At 44.6% G+C, this 21,631-nt stretch overlaps 1 protein-coding gene and 1 long non-coding RNA gene across 3 annotated transcripts in view; both read right to left on the minus strand.

The window, feature by feature from the left end:
* Positions 1-2,980: 2,980 nt before the first annotated feature.
* Positions 2,981-16,096, minus strand: LOC111968431 (transcription factor HIVEP2-like). 2 transcript variants are annotated; one of them, XM_023993962.2, is made up of 7 exons: positions 15,905-16,096; positions 8,924-12,951; positions 8,160-8,335; positions 7,720-7,895; positions 7,416-7,514; positions 6,428-7,275; positions 2,981-6,228 (listed from the first exon to the last, which is right to left on the minus strand). In XM_023993962.2, exons 2-7 carry the CDS (start codon positions 12,866-12,868, stop codon positions 5,761-5,763), a joined length of 5,712 nt encoding a protein of 1,903 aa, XP_023849730.1. In that variant the 5' UTR covers positions 12,869-12,951; positions 15,905-16,096; the 3' UTR covers positions 2,981-5,760. The 2 variants fall into 2 exon arrangements, with proteins under 2 accessions (XP_023849730.1, XP_023849729.1); XM_023993961.2 differs by having other exon boundaries at positions 15,851-16,096.
* LOC139028223 (uncharacterized) overlaps positions 2,981-21,631 on the minus strand; it is a 40,677-nt gene continuing 22,026 nt past the window's right edge. Inside the window, exon 2 of the long non-coding RNA XR_011480407.1 lies at positions 2,981-4,882. This is a non-coding gene — a long non-coding RNA (uncharacterized lncRNA). The remainder of the gene's footprint in view (positions 4,883-21,631) is intronic.

Genomic DNA, 21,631 nt, shown 5'->3' on the forward strand with positions numbered 1-21,631 from the left:
AGTAGCCCATGTGCCTCACCCTAATAATTTGGTGCCTTTCCCCCTCCTAACTTAGCCTACTGTTCTGACTTGGTGGTGCACATGTAGCCAATAGCCTGTTTTAGAGAAATTGTACCATTGAATATTATAAGAACTTTGTCTGCTTATATGCACCCCTTTATTTATCCTACGGTTCTGACTTGGTATACAGGGAGAATACTGTAAGAATGGCCCATGTCTTAAATTCTGTCGCTGTACATTTAAAAAGTGCTGACCAAATAGTTATGTCCATCATAGCTCGCTCATTAATGTCTTAATCGAAATGACAGATTACCTCTTATCCGCTCGCCGTCACCTTATGCCATAGTTTGTTCATCTCAATTGTCAGTAGAAACGACATTTGTTTAAGCAAGTCAGCCATATCAGCTGTTTTTTTTAAAAGACAGTAAATCATTTCATGTTGTTTTGCTACCATGCTGTGTTGTCATGTGTTGCTGCCTTGCTATGTTGTCTTAGGTCTCTGATAATTGTAGTGTTGTGTTGTCTCTCTTGTCGTGATGTGTTTTGTCCTATATTTATTTATTTTAATCCCAGCCCCTATCCCCGCAGGAGACCTTTTGCCTTTTGGTAGGCCGCCATTGTAAATAAGAATTTGTTCTTAACTGACTTGCCTAGTTAATTAAAGGTTAATTCAATTTAAAAAAGAAATGAGGCTGTTTCGCTGCCAGGCAAGGCTCTGCTGATAGCCAGGTGTAGCAGTGGTAAGGATTCACTCTATGATGCTGAAAAGAAAGCTCAGCTTTATGTAGGCCCTAACAGTTTGTGGGCACCGCAAGTCACCATTATAGTGTAATTCATGTATAGTTTAGTGTTGTGTTGTGCAGTGGCTTTGCTGGCATGCATCTAAAAAAAAAAAATTGGGGGGAGTTTGCCCAACCAAGATTTACATGCTAAAATCGCCCCTGCCATACAGTATGACCTGTGATAGCATGTAAATGGAGTCGGTAAAGTGATAGCTACCCCAGACATCATGGTGAGAGTTAAAGCTGAGTATAACGTATTTTAAATCAATCTACACTCATGTCTCAGCTGTGAAACTGTAAATGTCAAGTCAATTTGCTAACGTCATGTTAACTTCAATATTTAAAATGCAGCCATTATTTTTTACCTCTTAAAAGATATCTACAATCCACATAAAAAGTTGTGAATTCAACACTGAAAATTCAACCCAGAAAAAAAACTGCACATTAAGGAAATATGAATTTCAGTGTACAAGTATTTACATTTGTAACGGAAACAAATGAATTAATCCACCCATCTTCTTCACCTAAAACCTAAAAGAACATTCACACTTAAAATTAAAGGGAAGAAAATTGTAAAACTTAAATGCACTGTACATGCATACCCCTTTACTTATTTCACATTTTGGTGTGTTACAGCCTGAATTCAAAATGGATTAGATAGATTTTTTTTCACCCATCTACACACAATACCCTATAATGACAAATTGAAAACATTTTTTTCATTTCTTTCTTCTAAATGTATTGAAAATTAAATACAGAAACATCTCATTTACATATCTATTCACACCCCTGAGTCAATACATGTTTGAATCACATTTGGCAGTGACTACAGCTTTGAATCTTTCTTGGTAAGTTTCTAAGAGCTTTGCACACCTGGATTGTACAATATTTGCACATGATTATTTTTTTAATTCTTCAAGCTCTGTCAAGTTGGTTGTTGATCATTGCTAGACAGCCATTTTAAAGTTTTACCATAGATTTTCCAGACAATTTAATTTAAAACTGTAACTAAGCCACTCAGGAACATTCAATATTGTCTTGCTAAGCAACTCCAGGTTATATTTCCCCTCGTGTTTTAGGACATTGTCCTGATGAAAGGGGAATTTGTCTCCCAGTGTCTGTTGGAAAGGAGACTGAACCAGGTTTTCCTCTAGGATCTTGCCTGTGCTTAGCTCAATTCCATTTATTTTATCCCCCAAAAAACTCCCTTGCCAATAACAAGCATACCCATAACATGATGCAGCCACCACCATGCTTGAAAATATGAAGAGTGGTACTCAGTGATGTGTTGTGTTGGATTTGCCCCAAACATAACGTATTCAGGATATAAAGTACATCTCTTTACCACATTTTTTGCAGTTTTACTTTATTTCCATATTGCAAACATGATGCATGTTTTGAAATATTTATATTCTGTACTCTGTCATTTAGGTTAGTACTGTGGAGTAAATACAATATTGTTGATCCATCCACAGTTTTCTCCTATCACAGCCATTAAACTCTGTAACTGTTTTAAAGTCACCATTGGCCTCACGGTGAAACCCCTGAGTGGTCTCCTACCACTCCGGCAACTGAGTTAGGAATGACACGTGTATCTTTGTAGTGACTGGGTGTATTGACACACCATTCAAAGTGTAATTAATAACTTCACCATGCTCAAATGGATATTCAATGTCTGCTTTTTTAAATTTTAACCCATCTACCAATAGGTGCCCTTCTTTGCGAGTCACCGGAAAAACTCCCTGGTCTTAGTGGTTGAATCTGTGTTTGAAATTCACTGCTCGACTGAGGGACCTTACAAATAATTAAGTGTGGGGTACAGAGATGAGGTAGTCATTTAAAAATCATGTTAAACACTATTATTGTTCACAGAGTCTATGCAACTTATTATATGGCTTGTTAAGCACATTTTTACTCCTGAACATACTTAGGCTTGCCATAATAAAGGGGTTGAATACTTATTGACTCAAGACTCATTTCAGCTTTTCATTTTAAATTAATTTGTAAACATTTCTAAAAACAGAATTCCTTTTTGACATTAATGGGGTATTGCGTGTAGGCCAGTGACACAACATCCAAATGTAATACATTTTGGCTGTAACACAACAAAATGTGGAAAAAGTCAAAGGGTGTGACTACTTTCTGAAGACACTGTAGATAAGGATCACTTAAAAGAAGTGGAATGTTTGAACTCACAATAGCTCACACGATTGTTTTTATTTCTCCTCACTAACCATCTCAGTCAGTTATCAAAGTTAGGATGAAAGTGCTTATTTCAATTCATAAAGGTTTCAAAGGCCAGAATAACAAAAACAAGTTTTTGATCAAGCCATAAGTTATAAAGCAATGACATGACATCATAAGGATCTCATAATTATCGGTCAGTGGGACACACTGTTGCATAAGTGGAGATAATATACAGCATATAAATAGTAGTCAAATATTTTCCATCATCAATAAGAGAGTACTTTTCTAATATATAAAGACATCTCGCAAGTATACATAATATTCACTTCTCTATTTGTGCAATAGCATAAAGATAAAAACACAACGTTGAGAATCTGCAACATAAAACATGTCAAATAGATACATTTACATTAAACGTAGCTGCACAAATCAGCAATTTAATTATTCCACAAAGTAAAAGCTATGTTTTAGTGCAATATTCATTGATGGTAAATAACACTGTCACGTCAGACAATTCTGATTAAAAGTTCCTTCAAAATGATATTCACTTTTCCCTTGCTTAATATGCTCGTTCAAAACATAGGTGGAAAGCAAAGAAAAGGCACGGACAGACCTTTGCTGTTCAATCAAAAGCACCAAACTGGACAAGAAGCAAGTCTACGCTAAATTTGGTCAGACTCAATTTTCAAATACTTTCATATTTCAGATACTTTTGTTGTTATTTCCCCTCCAATTTTTTCAATAATCAAACCCTTAACTATCATCACTCGATATGAATACAATAACAGCCTATATTCAAAGTAGTCAAATCAAATCAAATGTTATTGGTCACACACACACATATTTAGCAGATGTTATTGCGGTGGTAGCGAAATGCTTGTCCACGTATACATGTCCACATATACATGTGTATGCACATACTGTATGTGTTAAGAGTGGGTTATGGAGTATAATCAACATCAATAAGTATGTTTGTGTGCAAGTGTATGCAAGCTTAATTAATATATAAGCATTTACTTTGATACCATGTTTTGCACCTGTGGCCACCACTTCAACTGACTTCTTGCTTGTCCTTCGCTATGAATATTCATGCTGACCTACATGTTCAAAAACTCTTAATTCATAGAGAAATTCATAGAGAGCATGAAGTCTGTGTCGTTTCTGTATTTCAAGGTTTGTTCTTGGCTCAGATATAGATATAGTCTGTGGGAGGGAGACAGGAGGGAAGGGGCTTGTTAGATGATTGGCCTTTACACTACTTGCATGCAGAAACCTGAACCGACTGAGAGGAGAGCCTCCAACACCCAACCAAAAGGGCCTGGATGAAGTCATTTTGTATGTCTGACTGCCTGTCTGTCTGTCTAGAGGAAGGAGATTGAGAGGGACTGTGGGTGTATTCTGGTCCCAGATCTGCTTGTGCTGTCTTGCCAACTCCTATGTGACCATAGAAGTTGGCAAGACAGCATAAACAGATCTAGGACCAGGCAAGCTGGGGACTGGACGATGGATGAGAGGCTCAGCTGCTCCTGGAGGAAGCGCCAAGGTACACTATATGTACAAAAGTATGTGGACACCCCTTCAAATTATTCGGCTATTTCAACCACACCCGTTGCTGACAGGTGTATAAAATCGAGCACACAGCCATGCAATCTCCCTAGACAAACATTGGCAGTGGAATGGCCTTACTGAAGAGCTCAGTGACTTTCAACATGGCACCGTAATGGGATGCCACCTTTCCAACAAGTCAGTTCATCACATTTCTGCCCTGCTAGAGCTGCCCCGGTCAACTGAAAGTGCTGTTATTGTGAAGTGGAAACATCTAGGAGCAACAACGGCTCAGCCGCGAAGTGGTAGGCCACACAAGCTCACAGAACGGGACCGCCGAGTGCTGAAGTGCGTAAAAATCGTCTGTCCTCGGTTGCAACACTCACTACCGACTTCCAAACTGCCTCTGGAAGCAACGTCATCACAAGAACTGTTCGTCGGGAGCTTCATGAAATGGGTTTCCATGGCCGAGCAGCTGCACACAAGCCTAAGATCACGATGTGCAATGCCAAGCGTCAGTTGGAGTGGTGTAAATGTCACCGCCATTGTACTCTGGAACAGTGGAAATGCATTCTCCAGAGTGATGAATCACACTTTATCATCTGGCAGTCCGAAGGACAAATCTGGGGTTGGTGGATGCCAGGAGAACGCTACCTGCCCCAATGCATAGTGCCAACTGTAAAGTTTGGTGGAGGAGGATTAATGGTCTGGGGCCGTTTTTCATGGTTCAGGCTAGGCCCCTTAGTTCCAGTGAAGGGGAATCTTAATGCCACAGCATACAATGACATTCTAGACGATTCTGTGCTTCCAACTTTGTGGCAACAGTTTGGGGAAGACCCTTTCCTGTTTCAGTATGACAATGCCCCCGTGCACAAAGCGAGGTCCATACAGAAATGGTTTGTCGAGATCGGTGTTGAAGAACTTGACTGGCCTGCACAGAGCCCTGACCTCAACCCCATCGAACACCTTTGGGATGAATTGGAACGCCGACTGCGAACCAGGCCTAATCACCCAACATCAGTGGCCAACCTCACTAATGATCTTGTGGCTGAATGGAAGCAAGTCCAGTGGAGGCTGTTATAGCAGCAATGGGGGGACCAACTCCATATTAATGCTCATGATTTTGGAATGAGATGTTAGACGAGCAGGTGTCCACATACTTTTGGTCATGTAGTGTATGTCCCAAATGGTACCCTATTCCCTATAGAGTGCATTACTTTTGACCAGAGCCCTATGCAACCCCAGTCTATAGATGCTCCTCAGAAGTGATCCTGAGGGAGGCGATGGCCTTGGTGCAGGTCTGAAGACCCTCTTCCTGCTTAGGGTCCCTGACCGTGAGGACAGAGACAGGATCTTTCTCCTCCTCAGAGTCCCAGGGTGTCTGGTGGGGGGACGGCCTCTCCCTTTCCCGCTCCTTCTCCTGCTGCTGGGCTACTGTGTCCTCTGCACCTGGGCCCGCCACACAGGCAGATCCCTCCTTATTGCTGTCCTGGTGGAGCTCAGTCTTCTGATGGGACAGGGCTGACAGATGGGTCCGGTCAGAGCTGCAGGAGGGCAAAGAGCGCAGTACCTGGATCCCCCCGATAGGGACCATGGGGAGAAGAGTTCGAGCCTGCTGCTGGGAGTGTAGGGGAAGGTGGCTGAGGACGTTATGATGGGTACAACTGGAGCTGGAGGGACCAGGCAGGTTGGGGAGCGTGCTTCTCCTCTGATCCTAAAAACAAAAAGTTATAGTGACTACCAGAATAAACTTTTCTACAGTTTAATGCAGGGACTCCAGCGGTGGGAGAAAAAAAATGAATAAATGTTTTATATCAAGAAATGAAGTCAGTGTAACTAGTTTTGCATGGACAAGCATACTAGTCAATCTAAACATGTGTGTATAATATAGTGTATACAACTACATTACATACCAAATCCATTTCAATGGATCCTCCCTTGTGGACAAGTTCAGCCTTGGCTTGTTGCATGGATTTATCGCCAGACCCTCTGTGTTGCGAGCCCCCTCTACGTGGAGACACAGCCCTCAGCACCACCCTCTGTCTGCCCCGGGCCGATGGCTCCCTCCTCCCAGGCAGGTCCACTCCGCCTGGGGACATGGGCCTCTCCATGCAGGCCGGGGAGAGGTGCTGGATGGGGGTGACGTTGGGGGAGCTGGGCCTCAGCTGGGAGGTGTCCCATCGAGGTGAGGAGCGACCCCGGGGAGAGAGGTCTCTACGGGGTGATGGGTAGCGGAGCTGGGAGGGGGACGGTTCCCTCAGAGGGGACTCCCAGCCAGTGGACAGCAGACCGGTGAACAGACATCCCTGGTCAGGAGACAGCATGGCCAGGCTACAGTCCTCCTCCACAAGCCTCGCTCTCTCACTCTGCTCCTTGTCCAGGCTGGAGGCCAAGACAGTCCTCCGGTCTGGCCCTGTCCTCTTGCCTGAGATGGAGGTATGGGGATGGCACGATGGAGGCACGATGGAGTTGGTGAGGCAGCTGGGGAGAGAACGGAAGGTACTGAGGGTACAGCCATGGAGAGCTGACGACACAACCTGGGTGACGGTGGTAGCGGTGACCGACGGAGAGGCTATGTCACAGGGCTGAGGGCTGGTGCTCCGGGAGCGGATCTTTGGAGTGGAGCCACCGTCGTAATCATCATCGTCATCTTCGTCGATGTCATCTATCTCTTCATCCATGCCATCGGAGTCGTCTGCGTCTGAGAACTGGTGTTTGGCTGTGCTCAAGATCCCGGTCTTCGAGTCTTGCTGGATGTCATCTGTATTGTTTGAAAGAACAGAAAAAATTATGACAAATATAATATCAAATTCCTTTCTGTCATTAATTCAGTGTTACATATTTGAATAATTCATATTAGGGAGTAAAGTATAGTATACTGGTCATTGGACAATATTTTACCAGATTCCTGTGTGTCTGTATCATCCACTGTGACTGACACACCAAGCTCAAGACACTTCTTCATGTGAGCCTTTGACTTCATATGCTTGGTCAGGTTTCCTGTAGGACAACAAACATTTAAAGATGAATCTTGTTGAGCTTACTATATTCATTACCATTCAATTGTACATTTTGGAAATAAATGTTCCTATTGTCATCAATCAATCAAATGTATAAATCCCTTTTCAAATCATCAGTTGTCACAAAGTGCGTCCGTACCTCTCGTTTCATTCATTTCAATGGAATAAAAAGACGGGACACCCACCTTTCGTTTTGAAAGCGAAGTTGCAGACCCTGCAGACGTAGGGTCTGACGTCAGTGTGGGTGCGTATGTGTTTCTTCAGCATACTAGGTTTCTTACAGCGGATGCCACACTCCTCACAGATATACTTTCCCCGGCCTCTGCCCCTCACGTACACATAGTCCTCATTAGACTTGAACCTGAGGGAAGGGAAACAATCCTTCATGTGATGTTCTATAAAAAGCTTTAGACATGCAAGGTAAGTGAAAAAACATATATTTCATCTAATTCCAGGTCACCCTTGGGAAAGGGGTCTTCTGACCTCAATAGGACTACCGGGTTAAATAAATAAAGTTACAAATCGTTTGTACCACCAGGCGTCACCCCTATATAAAACATTACAAACTGACATTATAATGAACACTCTATTGCTTACTGATTAATGTGATAGTATCATAACTGACCCTCCTTCAAAGATTTTGATCTGGGTTGGCGTTGGTGTTAGCGCTGCTGTTTGTTTCGAGGAGACCTCCAGGTCTTTCCAGTCCTCCTTCGCTGCTTTTACCCTGCAGCTGGCATCCTTCACTTTCCTTCCATGGCAGATCACATCCAGCTCTTTGAGCTCCGGTTTGCTCTGTAGCTAAATGAGATAGATACATAAACATTCATACGAAGAAAGAATAAAAAATAAAAATGTAACCCCGTTTTCTCTCCCCACGATCTTGTCTCATCGCTGCAATTCCCCGATGGGTTCGGGAGAGGAGAAGGTCGAGTAATGCGTTCCCCAGAAACCGCCAAACCGTTTGCTTAACCCGGAAGCCAGCCGCACCAATGTTTCGGAGGAAACACCGTTCAACTGACGACCAAAGTCAGAGTGATGAGCCAAGTAAAGCCCCCCCGGCCAAACCCTCCCCTAACCCGGACGACGCTGGGCCAGCTGCGCTATGGGACTCCCGGTGGGATCGAACCACAGGCTGTAGTGACGCTGCCTTAGACCGCTGCGCCACTCGGGAGTTCAAGAATAAACATTCTGTTAACATGCAGTTTAGATATGTTTAGGTAATGGAGTGAGGTAATACAGGATATTAACAATGTAATATGGTTACAATATTATACAATATTAGATCGTTTATGATGTAACCTGAGTCAAGGATTGTATACATACATTCAATATGGAAATGTAAGGGTGATTTGGACTAAATCAAACACTAACAATAAAGGTTCTCACCAGCTCAAGCCTCTGCCTCCATAAGAGTGAGGAGGAGACCAGTTTCCCAGTCCCAGGTTGGTACATGGCAGCCATGGTGTACACCCATGTGTTAGTCTTCTGTTTGGAGCGGAGCAGAGCCAGGGTTGCACTGGTGTTGAGGTTAGGAGGGTTGGGGTTATGGGAACTGACGCACCACGTAGTGTACACAGAGGACATAGGAGAAGTGTCGGGAGTGCTGTTCGGCTTGGTGTAGTTCAGATAGCACCAACTCACAACTGTCGTTGTGCGAAGACTTGGAAACTGAGATATCAGTTTGGTGTTTTCACCGTCAGAGATGAGGATGCCCTGACCTTTGACTAACTGCACCATCATTTCCATCTGTGCCTTGCAGTCCATGCCAGACTCTTTGAAATCATTTAGAGACATCAGAGAGGGTGGATGTAGGCTTGTTTCGGTTGAGGAGTTGTCCATAGGGGAATCAGAACATTCTGACCCTTGTTGCTGAGGTGAGATGAAGCTTCCACTTGCTCGGGCGTCTTGAGAATGATGTGAGGATGACACAGACAAAGAGGATATAGAAGAAAGGCCTGACAGTGATGCTCCCTGGTTGGTGTCACTTTTAAACTCTGTCTTTAAACTGTACTTGCTCTCTTCGGTCACATTACAGTTCCCTAACTCCACAGCGCCCAACTCCTCCACTATCTCACCGTACATTTTCTCCTCTTTGACACGTTTCTGCTGTTTGACCTCCATTAACAGGTCCAAGCTGCTGGCCGGAGATAGCATGCGCTTGTTGGATCCACCACTGGATCCACAGTTGGTGGTGGAGATAGTCCTGGAGGTCAGGGTTAGAGGGATGCCTGTCTTAAACTTAGCTGGTGACAGATCTAGAACTTGAATCTGGGCTGGGTTGGTCAACAGTCCTCGGGGGTGTCCTAATAATGCATCTAAATTTGTGGATAAATGTGCAAAGTGAGAAGTGAGAGAGTTTTCGTATGGATCGTCTACAACCTGTGACACAGTGGTGTATGTAATGCTACCGTAAGACGGCACGTGAGCCTGTATTCTAACAGGAACTAAGAGACCGGAGTGTGGTGGCTGAGGGGCAAACATTGGCAGAGACTGCGAGAGCAGAGAAGTGGTTGAGAACGACAGGGCATTGCTGAGGTACTGAGGAAGAATATTTAGCGGAAGGACTGGATGTGTAAATTCAGGGTCAACATTCAAGGACGCCTGTCTTACCAAGTTACCCCGTCTGGGTTCTGAGTAACTGGCGCCGAGTTCTGCATGTCTAACTTTGGCCATTGGAGAGAGACTGCCGTAGTCAAATGATACGCTTCGGACCTCTGGGAGCTCTCTGCGCTGAGAGTTGCATGGTGCCTGTTCTGAAGAGGAGCGTCTCATTTCATGTTGTTGACGCTGGTTCAGGACAGAGAGGGAGTGGGCGCTTCCTGGCACCGCTAAGAACTCCAACGCTTTTCCAAACTCATCCTGTCTAGCTGCCAGGGAAGCTGGCTTGGGGATAAACTCTCGCTCTCTCTCTTCTCGGTCAAACGAGAAGCTGGAGCAGTAGGATAGGTTGCTATCCTGACTAGGGCTTCGGGAGAGGCTCGTACAGGCCGACTCGAAGCTAGACTCACCAGAAGAGTGCTCCAAGTCAGCTAAGCGGAGTCTCTTCTTCTTTGGAGGGAGTTTTTCTGGGGGGAACTGAGACAGGGTTTCACTCCTCTGAGGCCATTGGAACTCCTCTACATATCTATCGGGCTCCTTCGCCTTCACCTGTTTCACCTCAGCTGCTTTCTCTTTCTCTGGACTGTCAGGTTCTACAGTCACCCTGATCTCTGGGACCTGTATGTTGGACTGGCGGACTAGCTTAGGTGTCATTTGATATGATTGATCTAACAATCTACTGTCACTCAATTGGTGTGCAAAGATCTCAGTCCTTTTATCTCGAGTTTCGGTTTGCTCCACCACTTCCATTGAGGAAGGCTTTTCCCGTCTCTGGTAGTTGTAAGACTCGTCAGAGTGAGACTTGCTTAGGGAGTTTGTGTGTTGAATCACAGAGATGACATTACCTAAAGTTCTCTTCTCTGAGGTGTCTTCCAACATTTCCATGTGCAGTCTATCACACTGTACTCTATCCTGTGTATTCACGCTTTGGGCATGTACTTTCACTGAAGGAGTAGTGGTTAGAGCACCTTGAGAGGCTTGCTTTGAATCATAGTCCCTCATCTCTTCAGAGTGGTCGTAGTCTGTGTGATACTGGCTTGCTGCATCCTCCTCCTCCCTAATACATTTTTCCTTCCGCCGTTTCCTCGTCGCAAATTCCATCTCTACTCCAAGGTTGGAAATTTCAGAGATGTTTCCATAGTGGTCAGGAAGTTCTGTGTGTCCATCGTGTGCAGAGTGTTCAAAGGCAGCCTGTCGCCTAAGTCTCCTAATACCTCCAGGGGACGCCCTCTCATCAAAGGAGTGGCTGCCTCGCAGGCCTTGTGGCATGTCCAGACACGAAGCTGAGGACGTGGGCATCGAGTTGCTCCGCACCAGCTGCCCAGAATCAGAGAGCTCTAGTTGAGCCTCTTTCATTTCTTCCCTTGTAAATGAATGTGTGTTTATTCTGATCGATTCTATCATTGATTCCTTTTCTTGTGTGAACACGCGGGAAACACCTCGCTCTGAAGACTTACGATCACTTATTAAGTCTGTAGTGCAAGTCACAACAGTTATGGCCTGTTTCGGGTTCGGTTTGTAACACTTCCCAAACATAATCTCTTGATAGGACTTGGCATTTGTGTTGGGAGGACCACCCGTTTGGTGTTCTGCGCTCTCGGAGCGTGAGAAGTAGCCTGAGTCTGTGCTGCCTTTGCTTCCCTGGCTAGGCAGGGAGAGAGATGTGTCAGTGTCACTGCTCCTTTTCTCTGAGAGCCGGAGTGCCAGTCGCTGCTTGATGGCGCTGGATTGAATTGCACGACTGACCTGAGAAACGGCTGGAGCTTGAGCATCATTGATCTCCGGGAGCCTGGCTGAACGCTCCTCAGATAATGTCGATGTAACTCCCTGTTTCTGGGCAACGAGATGCAGTACTCTTACAGCAGTGGTGCTATCTGGTTCCTCGACTGAAACAGAGTCCAAGAACGATGAATAGTCATCATCCGTGTCAGAGCTCTGCTCAGCGTCAGAGTATAACTCTCCTTCTCCTTCTAAAGATCCCCGGTCCTCTGTGTTGGCATTGTAAGAACCCAGTTCTGAAATTGGCACTGTCCCAGCTTTGACAGAGTGAGCATGAGATTTTCTGTGTTTGTATAAATTGCTCTTGGTTTTGAAAGAGAAGCCGCAGGGAACGCAGGGGTAGGGTCGCTCCCCAGTATGTGAGCGAATATGCTTTTTAAGTACGCTGGGTTTGGCACATGCCCTCCCACAATAATCACACACATACTTCCCAGGCTTCTGCTGCTGCTTCTGCTCCATCTTACTACACACGTCCTTGGATAGCTCCTCTATCCCTGACTGGGAACAGTGTTGAAGAGACGCAGGTAAACTGGGGGAGCTCCTCTGAGGAGAGGGCCCTTCACAGTTGCCATGGGATAGCGGAAGTGCAGAAACCAAGCCATCTGCCGTTTTCTGTCTTGCAAAGGGAACTGTCTGTCTCTCCTGTGGTGGATATGATGTTAATACATTGTAATGAGGATGACTGCAGGCTTGATCCTGTAATTGGCGTAGTGATTTCCCTAATTGTCTTAGGTTCCCTGAGTCAGACTTTTCTGTTGAACCACATGTGGTTCTACTCTGGTCCTCCTCAGGTTGTGGGCATAGGTGCCACCCCTCCCCCTCCGAATCAGCCGAAGGGGGCATTTTAGTTTGGGCAGTTGTAGGCTCTGGTGCTGCCCACTTTTTCTGTGTAACTGTCTTTTTTAGACCCTCTTTAGAGCATTTCACCTCCACAGTAGTTTCTAGTGACTCCATGACGATTCCTCTTCAGGGTTGATATCCAACAGACAATAATGTCTGTTATGTAAATGTAGTAATATATGGAGATAAAGGGTCATCTGAAAGATATCAGAAAACTGAAATTATTATTCGTGAAATTGCATACCTCAAAATATTACCTCAAGGACACCCAAGTATTATCCCTACCAAAGACAGAATACACGATTCATCAGTAGATGCAAAGATAGCTTACTTACAAAAATACCGTACTTTATGTTCCTTCCTCAAATAAACGTGGTACATAATGACCAGTGTTCACAGCAGGAAATAAAAATCTGTCTCTTTACTAGACTCTCTCAAATACTGTTACCTCATAGTACCTCATATTACACACACACATTGTGCACCACAATCACAATGTGTGTGTGTGTGTGCGTACTGTATTTGTGTGCACTTGGACTCTAAACTCAAAGACATTGGATGTGCGTACTGTATATTATCCTGTCCTATATCTCAGCTCCATACCATGGGGCTATCTGGATCTTGGCACTATTACTATGCCTTCATCACAAATGGCACCCTATCCCTTACATAGTGCACTACTTTTGACCAGGGCCTGTAGAATGGGATGTAATCTTGTCCTATACCTCAGCTCTATACCATGGGGCTCCACAATATGCTGCGTCTCAGAGGGAACATCATTCTCATCTTCTCAGTATCAAAGGCTGTGTGCTCTTTAACGAGGTTATGTAAGATTATCTGGTTCAAACCCACTGAGCTACTCTTAATTAGGACATTCTATGAGTGACGCTCTCTCTTTTTGTTACTTCCTACCGCTCTCTTTCTTACAACCATCCTAGTATTCGCTCTCTCTCTCTCTCTCTCTCTCCCTCTCTCTCTCTGTCTCTCTCGGGGATGATACAAATCCAAGGTGACTCAAGATGCAGAGATAAAACATGCATTAAATCAAAGAGGCTGTGCTTATACTGCAAGTATGTCCAACTAATATTCAAATGAGAAGTGCTTTATCCTCCCACTTGACATATGGCTAAAGACTACAGTAATCAGATAGAGTTTTGCAACCCTCACTTAGACAGACAGACCAAAAAGGAGAATCCAGTATATACTGTGTACTGTAAAAGGTGGCTTTTTGGAACATTCTATGAGAGAAGGTTTCCAGAGGTATCGGGGCAGAGGTGACAACGTTGTAAGCCTTGAGAGGGAGGGGACAGGGGATCTATCTCTCCTCAAGGTCATTCTGACCTCATAGCTGGGTATTTTTCCATCCTTCCCAACTAAAGCAATGAGAGGAGGAACTACAAGTGCAGGGTGTCAGGGAGATAAGCCTGCCTCATTGAAACAATGCATACCTCGCCTCTGAACTGCACCACAGAGAGAGAGAGCGGGAAGGGAACAGACCCTTTAGTATGTACACTTCACAACCTCTTTTAAGTCTATTCCTCATGTAGGTAAAGCTAATGGTCGTGTCGCACGTTACAGTAATATATCTCATTCATGGTATATCAAAACTGTTCACAGAAAGATGCTACTGTACCACTGGTGTGCATAGCCAAAGAGCTCTATTTTGATTTAATCTGACCACATTTTTTTTTGTTACCTTTATTTAACTAGGCAAGTCAGTTAAGAACAAATTCTCATTTACAATGACGGCCTACCCGGCCAAACCCTAACAACACTGGGCCAATTGTGCGCCGCCCTGTGGGACTCCCAATCACAGCCGGTTGTGATACAGCCTGGAATCAAACCAGGGTCTGTAGTGACGCCTCTAGCACTGAGATGCAGTGCCTTAGACCGCTCCGCCACTTGGGAGCCCCTGGTAAATAGCATTGTCACTTGGATTGGAACCGGTGCTATGGTTAGATGACCTGAAGATAGAGCTCTTTGGCCACACACACACACACCAGTGGTGGGTTTGAAGTTGAAAAATGAAAGCAAATGCAGAAAAGTACTTCATACCTACGGTAAAATATGGTGGTGGATCTTTGCTGTTATGGGGCTATTTTGCTTCAACTGGTCTTGGCGCCCTTGCTAAGGTCAACGGCATCATGAACTTTAACAAGTACCAGGACATTTTAGACAAAAACCTGGTTGTCTCTACCAGGAGGCTGACACTTGGCCGCAAGTGGATCCAGCAAGACATTAACCCCAAGCACTAATCAAAATCCACAAAGAAATTGTTCATTTACCACAAAATCCACATTTTGCTATGACCATCTCAGTCTCTGGACTTGAACCCCATTAAAAACCTGTGGTTTGAATTGAATTGGGCAATCCATGCAGACGAAGGATATCAAGGATCTGTAAATATTCTGTTTGGAGGACTGGTCTAAGATCCCTCCCAATGTGTTCTCCAATCTCATAACACATTTAGAAAAAGGATCAGTGTGGTTATCCTTGCAAGTGGTGGGTGCTAGAGTATTTTTTTTGAATGTATTACTCATTAAACAAAATCTCTTTCTCTGAGCAATTGTATTAACATAATATAATCTACCCATTTTTTTTTTTTTGCATACAATATAGCTCAGTATTTGTATTATCTGTTTTATACAGCCTTTTTTGCAAATATTTATCAAGGATGCCAATCATTATGGATCTGACCGTACATGCTGATAAGACATGGATGATACAGCAGCTGAAGCATGTTGAATGGAGACATTGGGAAGTATACTGTATGTAGGTTATGGAAAACGACTTTATAATACCACTGCATCATATCACGTTCAAGCTATACAGAACATATCCCATAACAGGGATGACAGTCATGTAGGCCAAAACTTGCCCCTCATCCATACATCTTATAAGGACAATACATAGCGCCAGGGACACTGAGGCAGAAAGCCCATGGCATGACAGCACACAGCATGCAGAATGAACACCAATGCAAGATGAGACTGTTTTCTACTAAAGATGCATGCAGTTAAAGCACAAGATCTGTGGTAAGAAAATAGTATCTCCTTAAGCAACAGACAGACATGCAAATATAATCCTCATACAAACCTGACACTCGTATACTCCCTTCTTGTCCCATATCGCCAGTCACATGTGACATACCTCATTTTGCAAATTCCAGCGGTCCATTCTCCATCCCTGGGTTATAGTAATAACAACAATGATCAGATTTAGCGAGGAGTAAAATCTCATCAATCTTACGTTTCTGCCGCTGCTGTTGGCTGACTGAGTATTCATTCGAATATCTATTGACGTGAGCTAGTCAACAGAGAAAATACCCAAGCATGACGCGGACAGACCCAGGCACAAAAATAGCAAATGGGGCCCTGTGAGGGATTATACAACAGCCCACGTTTAAAGACATTTTCTCAAACACAGCATTTACACTTTTTTAGTGTGGGTCCAAAACACAGCAGATAGATACACTTTCTCAGTGTGGGGGCAAAACAATGTTTAAACCCTTCATATACCAAAACGCTGCTTTTACCAGCGACCTGAACACAACAGACAGCAACATTTTCTTAGCTAGAGGTTCATTTCTCAGCGGGTCCAGGAGGGAATAGAATAGAATATTCAGCTACACTTTCCCGGGGTGGGTCCTTTATACACCTAAAGGGATTCTACCAGGGTCTGGGATCCCTGATTACACTAGTCTGATAACCTGGGATGACCCAAATACACAGAAGACAGACCTAAGTAAAATCAGGGTACAATTCACTGTGATCACTGACAACTACAAACACATACAGTACCAGTCAAAAGTTTGAACACACCTACTCATTCAAGGGTTTTTCTTTATTTTGACAATTCTCTACATTGTAGAAGAATAGTGAAGACATCAAAATTATGAAATAACACATATGGAATCATGTAGTAACCCAAAAAAGTGTTAAATCAAAATATATTTTAGATTTTAGATTCTTCAAAGTAGCCACCTTTTGCCTTGATGACAGCTTTGCACACTCTTGACATTCTCTCATCCAGCATCACCTGGAATGTTTTTCCAACATTCTTGAAGGAGTTCCCACATATGCTGAGCATTTGTTGGCTGCTTTTCCTTCACTCTGTAGTCCAACTCATCCCAAACCATCTCAATTGGGTTGAGGTCGGGTGATTGTGACCAAGGCGCAGCGTGATTGAAGTTCCACATCTTTATTACAGTGAAACTTTAAACAAAAACAATAAACCAATAACGAAATGTGAAAGTAGTGGTGCGGGTCGTAGCCCCCCCCCCAGACCCCGGGTCCGACCATGGCGCCGGGCTGAACGCCGTGCCTGGACTGTGCACCGGAGCAGAGGAGGGCTCCGGCCCTTAAGCTGGGTTGGACGCCGTGCCTGGGCATCGGCGCAGAAGAAGGCTCCGGGCATGGAGCTGGGCTGGCCGCCGTGCCTGGACTGGGCACCGGCGCTGAGGAAGGCTCCGGCCATGGAGCTGGGCTGGCCGCCGTGCCTGGACTGGGCACCGGCGCTGAGGAAGGCTCCGGCCATGGAGCCGGGCTGAACGCCGTGCCTGGACTGGTCACCGGCGCAGAGGAAGGCTCCGGCCTTGGAGCTGGACTGGACACCGTGCCTGGACTGGGCACCGGCGCAGAGGAAGGCTCCGGCCTTGGAGCTGGACTGGACACCGTGCCTGGACTGGGCACCGGCGCAGATGGCACCGGACTGGTGACACACACTACAGGGCTAGTGCGGGGAGCTGGCACAGGACGTACCGGGCTGGGGAGACGCACTGGAGGCCTGGTGTGTGGAGCCGGCACAGGTGGTACCGGACTGGTGACACGCACTTCAGGGAAAGTGTGGGGAGCTGGCACAGGACGTACCGGACTGGGGAGACGCACTGGAGTCCAGATGTGGAGCCGGCACAGGTTTCACCAGACTGATAACCGGATTCTCTGGTCGAATGTTGAGCAGAACACACTTGCACAACATCTTTCTCCTCTCTCTCTACCAACTTCTCCATTGCCTCCCTGACGGTCTCTGGCTCTTTAGGGCGATTGCAGGGAACCGGCACATGACGTACCGGGCTGGGGAGGCGCACTGGAGATCTGATGTGTGGAGCCAGCACAGGTTTCACCAGACTGCTAACCGGATCTTCTGGTCAAATGTTGAGCAGAACACACTTGCACAACATCTCTTTCATCTCTCTCTCTCTCCCAACTTCTCCATTGCCTCCCTGACGGTCTCTGGCTCTTGCCTCGGCTCGACCGGCCACCCCTTGTGCTCCCCCCAAAAAATATTTTGGGGTTGTCCTTGGGCTTTCTGTGGCCGCAAACCCTGGCGTCGTCGCTGTCCTCAATTATTACCGTCCGTCTGCCGCCAAGGAAGGGTTTTGCATCCACCCATCACTTCTTCCCATGTCCAAAACTCCTTTATCTTGTGAACATGCTGCTTGGTCCTCTTGTGGTGGGATATTCTGTCACGATCGTCGTAATGAGCAGACCAAGGCGCAGCGTGATTGAAGTTCCACATCTTTATTACGGTGAAACTTTAAACAAAAACAATAAACCAGTAACGAAATGTGAAAGTAGTGGTGCACATGCACAAACACAAAACAATATCCCACAAACACAGGTGGGAAAAATAGCTACTTAAATATGATCCCCAATTAGAGGCAACGATTACCAGCTGCCTCTAATTGGGAACCACACCAAAACACCAACATAGAAATGTTAAACTAGAACACCCCCTAGTCACGCCTTGACCTACTACACCATAGAGAAACAAGGGCTCTCTATGGTCAGGGCGTGACAGGTTGGGTGATTGTGGAGGCCAGGTCATCTGATGCAGCACTCCATCCCTCTCCTTCTTGGTCAAATAGCCCTTACACAGCCTGGAGGTGTGTTGGGTCATTGTCCTGTTGAAAAACAAATGATAGTCCCACTAAGCACAAACTAGATGGGATGGTGTATCGCTGCAGAATGCTGTGGTAGGCATGCTGGTCAAGTGTGCCTTGAATTATAAATAAATCACAGACAGTGTCACTAGCAAAGCACCCCCACACCATCACACCTCCTCATCCATGCTTTACGGTGGGAACCACACATGCAGAGGTCATCCGTTTACCTACTCTGCGTCTCAAAAAGATACGGCGGTTGGAACCAAAAACACAAATCTGGACTCATCAGACCAAAGGACAGATTTCCACCGGTCTAATATCCATTGCTCATGTTTCTTGGCCCAAGCAAGTCTCTTCTTCTTATTGGTGTCCTTTAGTAGTGGTTTCTTTGCAGCAATTCGACCATAAAGGCCTGATTCACGCAGTCTTCTCTGAACAGTTGATGTTGAGATGTGTCTGTTACTTGAACTCCGTGAAGCATTTATTTGGGCTGCAATCTGAAGTGCAGTTAACTCTAATGAACTTATCCTCTGCAGGAGAGAACTCTGGATCTTCCATTTCTGTGGCGGTCCTCATGAGAGATAGTTTCATCACAGCGCTTGATGGTTTTTGCGACTGCACTTGAAGAAACTTAAAGTTCTTGAAATGTTCCAGATTGACTGACCTTCATGTCTTAAAGTATTGATGGACTGTCATTTCTCTTTGCTTATTTGAGCTGTTCTTGCCATAATATGGACTTGGTCTTTGACCAAATTTGACCAATCTTCTGTATACCACCCCTACCTTGTCACAACAACTGATTGGCTCAAACACATTAAGAAGGAAAGAAATTCCACAAATGAACTTTTAACAAGGCGCACTTGTTAATTGAAATGCATTCCAGGTGAATACATCATGAAGCTGGTTGAGAGGATTCCAAGAGTGTGGAAAGGGTGGCTACTTTGAAGAATCTCAAATAAAAAATATATTTAGATTTGTTTAACACTTTTTTGGTTACTACATGATTCCATGTGTGTTATTTCATAGTTTTGATGTTTTCACTGTATTCTACAATGTAGAAAATAGTAAAAATAAAGAAAAACCCTTGAATGAGTAGGTGTCCAAACATTTGACTGGTACTGTATATCCTCATCATATATAGGTATGCACTTGTACAGTATAAAGAGGGGGTTGCAATTTGAATGAGATTGAATCACTATAGCCTAACACCACTCTTCCACGGTCTGGTTAGCTCCTATGCCATGCTCTTTCTATCTTCCGAACCTGGTGGTTAAACTGTTTGAATTCAGAAGTGGACCAACGACGGTGAAAATGTCCCAAAGCATAATTTGTTGGCTAAAATTAGGACACCAACCGCAGGAGAGCAAACTGTCTTATTATATAGAAGTGCAGCATACAGCTTGTAAAGTGATGTCAAAGGAACTTTTCCATCCTTGGTTGGGCAATAAAGCTCTGTTCTGTTCTGTTCCCTTATCAATGCTTTGTTCAGTCTGAGCTGGCTGTATGCTGTGCAGCCTTTATACTACTGCAGTCACATCTACACCCACAGTCATTTTTAAGCATTAATTGTTTATCAACATAATTATAATTATTTCTTTCATCTTTTAAAAAAGTTCTAATTTAAACTGAATTTGATCTACACTAGATGACCAAAAGTATGTGGACGCCTTCTCATTGAACATCTTATTCCAAAATCATGGACATTAATATGGAGTTGGTCCCCCGTTTGCTGCTATAACAGCCTCCACTCTTCCAGGAAGGCTTTCCACTAGATGTTGGAACATTGCTGTGGGGACTTGCTTCCATTCAGCCACAAGAGTATTAGTGAAGTCGGGCAATGATGTTGGGCATTTAGGCCTGGCTCGCAGTCGGCGTTCCAATTCATCCCAAAAACGAGTTTGATGGGGTTGAGGTCAAGGCTCTGTGCAGGCCAGTCAAGTTCTTCCACACCAATCTCGACAAACCATTTCTGTATGGACCTAGCTTTGTGCACGGGGCATTGTCATGCTGAAACAGGAAAGGGCCTTTCCCAAACTGTTGGCACAAAGTTGGAAGCACAGAATAATCTAGAATGCTGTAGCATTAAGATTTCCCTTCACTGGAACTAAGGGGCTTAACCCGAACCATGATAAACAGCCCCAGACCATTAATCCTCCTCCACCAAACTTTACAGTTGGCACTATGCATTGGGGCAGGTATCATTCTCCTGGAATCTGCCAAACCCAGATCAGTCCGTTGGACTGCCAGATGGTGTTGCGTGATTCATCACTCCAGAGAGCGCGTTTCCACTGCTCCAGAGGCCAATGGCGGCGAGCTTTACACCACTCCAGCTGACGCTTGGCATTGCGCATGGTGATCTTAGGCTTGTGTGGAAAGGTGGCATCCTATAATGGTGCCACATTGAAAGTCACTGAGCTCTTCAATACGGCCACTCAACTGCCAGTGTTTGTCTATGGAGATTGCATGGTTGTGCGATCGATTTTGTACACTTGTCAGTAACAGGTGTGGCTGAAATAGCCCGAATCCACTTATTTGAATGGGTGTCCACATACTTTTGTATATATAGTATATTTGAACACTGTGCACAAATCATTACATGTACCATAACTATGGATACAATATGTGCATCTCTGTTATTTGTGTGAATCTTTGCCCTTTTAATACAATACAATTAACACAACTATGAATAACTGCCATGACTCCCCCTCTTCAGTTTCAGTAGGTGTTATTGGGTGAGAACAACTGGATGCTGCTATGAGAAGGAGTCCTTGGCAGGGTTTGCACCAGTTATGTACTGTAGTTAAAAACATTTTAGGAGAGGCTTAATTGTTAACATAAAACCTACACAGCATAGCAAAGGGTTGCTTACTAAACGTATGTAACAGTTTTATGAAAATAATATAAATGCCCTTATCTTGACACATAAACTTCACAGTTCTGTCCAGATATTAGACATTAAATTCCTCTTTTAAAACATACCCATAAAACAACTT

Source organism: Salvelinus sp. IW2-2015, linkage group LG9 (genome assembly GCF_002910315.2).
Source record: "Salvelinus sp. IW2-2015 linkage group LG9, ASM291031v2, whole genome shotgun sequence".
NCBI classification, from domain to species: domain Eukaryota; kingdom Metazoa; phylum Chordata; class Actinopteri; order Salmoniformes; family Salmonidae; genus Salvelinus; species Salvelinus sp. IW2-2015.

What these genes read in the sequence shown, in the direction of transcription:
- LOC111968431 (XM_023993962.2), bottom strand. Translation starts at nt 12,868, where the DNA reads ATGGAGTCACTAGAAACTACTGTGGAGGTGAAATGCTCTAAAGAGGGT. An exon ending in TACAGACACACAGGAATCTG is followed by an intron (nt 7,276 to 7,415) that starts GTAAAATATTGT and finishes CAAACAATACAG; the next exon opens with ATGACATCCAGCAAGACTCG. An exon ending in GATCCATTGAAATGGATTTG is followed by an intron (nt 6,229 to 6,427) that starts GTATGTAATGTA and finishes TTTTGTTTTTAG; the next exon opens with GATCAGAGGAGAAGCACGCT.